The sequence below is a fragment of the Mycetomoellerius zeteki genome, unplaced genomic scaffold, assembly GCF_001594055.1.
Source record: "Mycetomoellerius zeteki isolate Tzet28-1 unplaced genomic scaffold, Tzet1.0 scaffold38, whole genome shotgun sequence".
NCBI classification, from domain to species: domain Eukaryota; kingdom Metazoa; phylum Arthropoda; class Insecta; order Hymenoptera; family Formicidae; genus Mycetomoellerius; species Mycetomoellerius zeteki.
Window position 1 is genome coordinate 155,060 of NW_017257371.1, and position 8,433 is coordinate 163,492.

At 32.3% G+C, this 8,433-nt stretch overlaps 2 protein-coding genes across 3 annotated transcripts in view; both read left to right on the forward strand.

The window, feature by feature from the left end:
* LOC108726015 (uncharacterized) overlaps positions 1-606 on the forward strand; it is a 1,794-nt gene extending 1,188 nt beyond the window's left edge. Inside the window, exon 4 of the mRNA XM_018453368.1 lies at positions 536-606. Within this exon, the coding sequence (XP_018308870.1) occupies positions 536-606 (71 nt within the window). The remainder of the gene's footprint in view (positions 1-535) is intronic.
* Positions 607-3,360: 2,754 nt separating this feature from the next.
* Positions 3,361-6,122, forward strand: LOC108726046 (uncharacterized). 2 transcript variants are annotated; one of them, XM_018453412.1, is made up of 3 exons: positions 3,361-3,509; positions 5,490-5,729; positions 5,841-6,122. In XM_018453412.1, exons 1-3 carry the CDS (start codon positions 3,449-3,451, stop codon positions 6,062-6,064), a joined length of 525 nt encoding a protein of 174 aa, XP_018308914.1. In that variant the 5' UTR covers positions 3,361-3,448; the 3' UTR covers positions 6,065-6,122. The 2 variants fall into 2 exon arrangements, with proteins under 2 accessions (XP_018308914.1, XP_018308915.1); XM_018453413.1 differs by having other exon boundaries at positions 5,493-5,729.
* The last annotated feature ends 2,311 nt before the right edge of the window (positions 6,123-8,433 follow it).

The following is an 8,433-nucleotide window of genomic DNA, read 5'->3' on the forward strand; positions in this document are numbered from 1 at the left end:
CACACACACACACACACACACACACACACACACACACACACACACACATTACATACGTATAATATAGTAATCAAATCATATTTATTTGTTGTATAATCAGTTGCAATATTATTTATAATTTCACTAGAGATAATATTAAAAAATTAATGTAAAATATATAATATATGCGTTCAGTATTGTTAAATTTAAATGTAAAAATTAAAAATTGGTGTTATTAAATATAAATTTTATAAATAAAGTTGAATGGGAAAAGAAGTTAAAAAAGATATTTGCATGCTTATAATTTATACGTTATTGTAAACAATCTAATTTATGTATTATAGTATCATCCACTGGAAATAAAATAATAAGAAATAATTTTGATACGAATTTTAATAAAAATCTGTCAAATTATTTTCATTTCATTAAATGACTGCCAACCTATTATATTATCTCAATATCGTTAAATAACTGCAAACAATATTTTTTAACAAATTTTTTCAGCAAAAGGTAATGTGAATGTATGAATACGCATAGATATGTTTGTATGTATTAGGTGCGCAACTAAGTTCCCGCTGTTTGTCAATAGATGGTTCCAGCAGTAAGTGCTGGTCGATTCTGACATAATCTAAACGTCATGAACCAAGCTTAGACATATGGTAAACAAACCGCTTCGACACATTAGTGATTTTGTTTTGACGTTATATTCTTTTGGTTGTGTGAAAATGTCTGATTTTGTGCCAAATAATCGTCATATGCGGGAAGTATTGATTTTCTTCTTTCATTCGAAGAAAACGGCGGCTGAAGCGCATCGAGAGCTCCAAAAAGTTTACGGAGATGCTGCTCTAAGTGAAACAACGTGCCGAGATTGGTTCCGTCGCTTCAAAGACGGTGATTTCGATGTTGACGACCGTCCGCGTGAAGGAAGGCCAAAAACCTTCGAAGACGCTGAATTGGAGGCATTGCTCGATGAGGATCCGTGCCAAACGCAAGAAGAGCTTGTTTCAGTATTAGGAGTTACCCGCCAAGCCATTTCCAAGCGATTGCATGCGTTGGGAATAATTCAGAAGCAAGGAACTTGGGTTCCTTATGAGTTGAAGCCAAGGGACGTTGAGCGTCGTTTTTTCGCCTGTGAACAACTGCTCCAGCGGCAAAAAAGAAAGGGTTTTCTTCATCGCATCGTGACGGGTGATGAAAAATGGATTCATTACAGCAACCCAAAGAGAAGAAAGTCATGGGGGCTGCCCGGTCATGCTTCTACGTCGTCGGCTCGGCCGAATATTCACGCTGCGAAGGTTATGTTGTGTATTTGGTGGGACCAGGTCGGTGTTATTTATTATGAGCTGTTGAAACCGAACGAAACCATCACTGGGGAACGGTATCGACTTCAATTGATGCGATTGAGCCGAGCACTGTGCGAAAAACGGCCACAATACGCGGAGAGGCACGAAAAAGTGATTCTACAGCATGACAACGCTCAGCCTCACGTTGCAAAACCCGTTAAAACCTATCTGCAAACGCTGAAATGGGAAGTCCTACCCCACCCGCCATATTCTCCAGATATTGCGCCGTCCGATTATCACTTGTTCCGTTCAATGGCACATGGTCTGGCTGACCAGCAGTTCGACTCATATGAAGACATCAAAAAATGGCTTGATTCGTGGATAGTCTCAAAAGATGAACAGTTTTACCGTAACGGTATTCTGGCTCTGCCAGAAAGATGGGAAAAAGTAGTAGCTAGCGATGGGCAATACTTTCAATGATTCATTTGTAACCATTTTTTCACAATCAAGTTGCATTTTCATCAAAATAACAGCGAGAACTTAGTTGCGCACCTAATACATACATATTCATACAGTGTTACATGCCTTAACATGCCTTTTCATTCTTTCTCATGCCTTCTTCTCATTCCTGTTTCGATACTCGTACAATTTCATGTGTTAATGTATTTGTGATGCAGTGTATATATTATACATACAACACAATAGCTTTTATTTTAACAATTCCCGAGAAAAAATGTTTCATATATAATTATATATAAAATATGTCGATATATATATATATAATCTTTTTTCTCGTTTTATGATATAGACACAAGGTTATCGATTATATGTATAATGGCAAAAACAAAGATAGCAGGAAATGGCATATTAACTAAGAGTATAAGTAGAAAAAAAGATTGAAAAGAAAGAAATAAGAATATGTGTCGAGATATTTTTTCTACTTAAAATTTTTTTCATTGTTAAACTCAAAATTATAGATTAAATAGACGGCGTCACTGGCGTCATGTAGACGCCGATAACGACTGTGTAGGCGCCACGACGCCGGGCGTCTCCCGCTTCCATGCTTTCCCCTAACGGTTTTGTGTCATATATCTCTTTGTACGTAGTACGTATCGATTATGATTAACAATTTTTCAAAATCGTATAAATTCATAATAGGTTTTATATCAATTTTATACGATTTAGTATATTTTAAAGTTTCAGATCAAACTAATTCTTTTCAGTCTATTATCTCGAATAATTTTATTAATAAGTATTCTATGGTTTGTAAAAAAAACAATATTAGAAAAAAACAGGTTTGTATGAAATCATCGATAATCATTTTACCGATTTTTAATGTTTTAATCGATACCGCATTTAGCAGATATTAATTTCGCCGTACGTAATATTAATTAATCGACATATAGCTATTTTTTAAAATAACTCATCACCATAACGCATTTTTCATTGAAAAGAATAGCTCGTTACTTTACTCATGTTATATTCGTGTCCATGCCATTTCTAACAGTTTTTATTTCTCATATACCAGCTTATGTAATTTTTATAACTTTTCCATCCAATATCTACATAGCAAAATAATTTAATAAAGACTTTAAAGAACATTGCATGTGAGAATTTTTACTAACTTTCGAGCACTTTAGAAGCCTTAAAACCGGATCGGGCACAAAATGACTCATGTGTGCCGCTCCAAGGTGTTGAAAATAAGTATACCGTTACAAGATTAATATTGTGATTGATTTAATTTTGTCTAGAATAGTAAAAAACATAAAAATAAACACCTTTGGTTTAATGTCTTATCTATTTCTTATCCTTGTTCCTGCATGATAAAGCTTTGTCAACTTTTTTTATACAGCTTTAGTAAGTTTTATCCAAAAGCTTACAATATTATACATTGCGCAGAAAAATATTCATGCCCTTAAGAAAAGAAAGCAAGAAGAATCTAAAGCGAGTGGAATCTGCGCATCGCAAGTTTTACGGAAAAGCTGCGTGAACAGTAGAGGGTGAAATGTCGGGAAAGATCTGGAGTAGGAGTGGGCGTCAAGCAACGCAGTGTGAAGAACGAGAACTCATATACTCACGATCAGTCTGTCTACACAACATCTCCCTCGAACAGCGCTATCCTCTAAATATATAATTTACGTTTTTTGTCATTGGAAGGACTAAAGTTGTTCGATCAAGAAAGCAAAATGTCTCGAGTAATTGCAACGTTACTCTTCGCTTCAATCTTCATTATAACAGTTTATTCAGGTAACGTCTTCTTTTATCTATATAATAATAGAAGAAAGTCCCCTAATAGCACAGATCTCCAAAGGACATTCCAAAGAACATTCAGAGAATATCCCTATGTCCTAAGAACGTTCGTCAGAATGTCCCTCGAATAAAGTGTGCTATTAGGGTCGCTACTAACTAAGGGCCTTAACAGAAAGGCTGACTTATAATCTTAAGACAGTGTCTTATGACTTAAGTCTTGTCTTTAGTAACGCACAAGGACTGTCTTAAGATTATAAGTCAGCCTTTCTGCTACGGCTCTTAGTCTCCTGAAGAAACATCCCCCTATTTTTTTGGAAACTATTGCACTTTATTAATACTAGTTGCGTTCCGTTATATGCACAATGCACATTTTAAATATTTGAAACCGCATTATATTATAAAAAGAATGAAAATAAAGAAATATAAATAAAATTAATTTAGAAATCTACAAACATGTAAAATGATGTAATAATATTATCCAAAATAAATAATCATAATTATTTAAACTACGCAATTTGTAAAAAAAAATTATACACATAAAAAAATATTTTGCAGAGTTCCAGCTAGAATTATCGCTGTTTGTTGTATCTGATAAAAAATTATGTATCATATATATATATCGCATAGAATTTATAGCACAAATCTAAATTCTATCTCGGCCACCTATATGATTAGATGCAATACATACCTATATGATTAGATTCAATATCGCAGTACTTACTAGAAATTTATCTATTTTAGCTAATTTTTCATACTTAGATAATTTGCGTTATATATAACCGCAAGATCACTTTTTTGAGTGAAAAACTCCATTTTCGCACTTTCAGAATTTTTAATTGAATTTGTATAAAACAAGCCATAAATGTACGAATTATGAGTTTTTATTTCTTTAATTATCAAAATAGATTATGTTTTTATTAGTGATTGCATTGTTTACATAATGCGTATGATGATGTATCATATTTTATCTTTGTTTAACATTCTATGAGAACAATAAGGATGAAATAATACCTCAAGCGCATTATGTATGATAATAGAACGCAGCCAGCGATAATTCTAGCTGGAGCATCAAAATATTTTTTTTTGCGTGTATAATTTTCTTTTACAAATTGCGTAGTTTAAATAATTATGATTATTATTTTGGATAATATTATTACATCATTTTACATGTTTGTAGTTTCTTAAATTAATTTTATTTATATTTTTTTATTTTCATTCTTTTTATAACATAATGTGGTTTTAAATATATAAAATAGGAGTGCACCATAATCTGACACACTTGTGTGTGAGACAGACTACAGCTAACTTAATCTTTATAGTCTTGCGTTAAATAGCCCATACAGAGCTATAAAAGGCAATCGTGTATGTATGGGAAAACCCACGAGAAAAGAACTGTCACGTTACATGTTTGCGTCTTAAAATGTGCCTCTAGACGATATGGCTAACGTTCAACTTACATTAGCAAATGTATATTATGCATACGTATATTATATAATACATATACATGATATATAAGTAATTATCAGTATTGAATGTAGGCCAATATTTAGCAAAATTCCCTGATGAAAATAAAAATCGGAGCGTAGGTCGAATGTAATGGTGGAGTAACAGAAGCGTAAACGAGACTTCTAGAAGGCGAAAATTGAAACAACGGAACGTAAAAGAAGCTTTGCCTTTTTTATATTTATACTACGCAAAATACTGATTTCAAATATTGTATTTTATATTTAATATGCAAAATATATATATTTATTTCAGATAGTATTTTTCATAACTTAAATTCATTCTTACACAAATATTTGTACTGAATTTATTTCAATTCTTCCCCAACTCTGGTTATAATGGATTCATATAAGCGATCCTGTTTCTAATCTTAAAAATTTTATTGTTAGAAGTAATTATTTCTTTTAATTTAGAAAAATTATAATTTAAGAATATATATTATATATTTACTTAAAGTAATTTTTTTCTGTACAGAAGATGTGCTAAAATGCTATATGTGCACGTCATTAACAAACGAAGATTGTGGTTCTGATATGACAACGAATTTATTACAACCAATGGAATGTACTGGTAATAAGATGGTGGAATGGCAACGAAGCATCCAACAGCACAATGTTCTCAACCCGTTGGCACGGCTTTTCGAAGTTGATGACATGTTACAACATTATCAAAGTCCTCCCAAAGATACAGCTTGCGCTAAAATGGTCATTAAGAGTAAGCAATTACAAGTGTTTGCAAAGTGTAAAGTTGCATGATATAATCTTGATATTAAATATATGCAGTTTTATAGAATAGTTCAAGCAAATATAATATATATTTTTTTAGTTGCGAAACAAAACGTCATTATAAGAACGTGCCAAACAGCTAAAACAGAACTTATTGATCCATGTAAAACAATGGAAGAGAAACTAAAAGTCAGCATGTTAGGCAAAATGGAACAATGCGCAATTTGTCTTAAAAATGCCTGTAACGGTACGACGTCCATATCTTCCAAAATATTCTATACTTTTCTGTCACTCTTTATCACTCTCGTTGCTTTTTACCATTAGTAATTTTCATTATTTTATACGCGATAAAAAGACTTAATGTGTAATGAGTAATAATAATCATTCGATCGGCATCATATATTCGTTTGTAAGCTTAACTATATATAGAAATTAGACTAGTATATATATTTCATGTATAGCTATAAAAAGATGTAGATGAGACCCTTTAATCAGAGACTGAAGGTCATAAATATTTCGTCAAATTTGGAGGAATTTGACGGAATCCTTATGGCTAGTCTGATTAAAAAGTTTTTATAAAGATAATAATTAGTACCCAGATAACATGCATGTTGCATAAGACATCTGATAGATGCCTTTTAGACATCTTTTAGATATAAGACATCTAAAAGACGTCCTTTAGATATTTTATGCAACATGCTATCTGGATAGTGCAACATTTGTCGCCTTTTAATTATCTTTTCGTCGATCATATTCTTTCACTAAAAGATATCTTTATATAACAATTTAATCATCTTTTAGTAATTTTTTAAACGACTTTTGAGCTTTTTGGGGTATGTTAAAAACTCGCTTGTGTACAATCTACTGGTTTAAAAACTGTTTTAAGTTATTAATTTACAAAGTTAGGGTATTTGAAGTGTTACTCAAAAAGTTCTTTATATTTTGTTAATATAAACACATTAAAATTTTTATAACATCGGAAAATAAACGTTTCAATATTAATCAAAATATTTTAAAAAGGTAAAAGATACTATAAGTTATTTTTAATAGAAGAATTTAATAATATTTAATGTGATACTTCATTTTGCTACAATATATTTTCATAATAATTGCTAAATTTACAGTATATTAAGAATTTTTAATAAAAGAAATTGTGTTCAAGTATTTAGAAGGTACAATAGTGTATAATATATGTTAAAAATAAAAAAAATATTTCAAACAGTTTTTATTATGTATTTTTCTATTTTTTTCCTTAGTATAAGTTATTGAAGTTTGAATTTCAGCGGAAGTTGACCAAACTGACGGACCAATCAAAAGTTTGACTCATGGCCAGACTCTGATATTAGGCCTGTTCTTTTTGGCTGAACTTTTGCACCACTTCATCTTTCTTCCTCTTCTTTCTTTCTGGAGAGAAAAACAAGAAAGATGAACTGGTGCAAAAGTTCAGCTAAAAAGAATAGGCCTATAGACCCTTTTTACACTGAGCACTTGATACGCGTAATAACTAGTAACTTTCTATTAAATTATTTTAATTTCAACAATGTATTTAAAGAATGATGTACTAAATTGGTAGAATATGCATCAAAATTAATTAAATACACATAACATGTATATATATGTTTACACGTTTCGCCGAAATTAATAGCGTTTTCGATTGGGAAAAAGTTAGTGCAAGTTCAACCAGTGCGCACTCATGGTGCGTTCGGGAAGACGCTATTAGCGCTACTTCTGTCATTCTATCTTTGTTGTTTATTAGACGTAAAACAAGGATAGAATAACAGAAACAGCGCTAATAGCGACTCCCCGAACGCACCTTTAGTTCACATCAATACTGGACGAGTTCCATGGGTTGCACTGAATAGTGCAAGTTCAAAAGAACATGCCAAGATTTTCAGTGCTAAAGCTGAAGTGCCATTTCGAGTTGTAAGATTGTAAGGACTTGACTAGACTGCAGAAAGAACGCAGAAAAATAACCTCGACACACACACACACACACACATCTCATGTTCATAACTTTAAAGGCCATCACACGTACAAAAATTTTAATCGTAATCATAAGGTCGCAAGCAAATCAACCAATCACAATCAAAATTACGATCTCGCGTTTCAAAACGCTCGACTGTGATTGGCTGATTTGTTTACGGCCTTACGATTACAATTAAAATTTTTTTACATGTGATGGCCTTCAGTAATGATTTTTTACTATATGTAATTAAATAATATATAAAATATCAAGAATATCATATATGTCAATAATTACATACTTATCAATAATTGTACACATTTGCATGCTATAAATTAGATTTGCTTGTCCCTACTATATATCCTTTTATACTGTGACAAAATGATGCACTGATATCCTATATATGTATCCAGTGCACTGAACTGGCACCGTCAAAATATCTCGTGTCAATAGGTCTGTTCGCGTTGCATGAAATCCCCAAATATTTTTGCACTTAAAATGAGATAGATATATATTTGGCCTTGAAAAGAGAGAAAACGAAGATGCCGAGTGTCAAAAGTGCAAACAACGCGAACAGACCTATTTAGTGCGCACTGAGTGCGCACTACGCGAGTGTCGTGCGATCATCGACATCTAGAATGGACCACTGATGGCAATGGTGGGGGTAGAAAAACGATTAGAGTGAGAGGCAGGAATAATAAGATCGTTCTTTCTCTGTTTACTGAAGCCT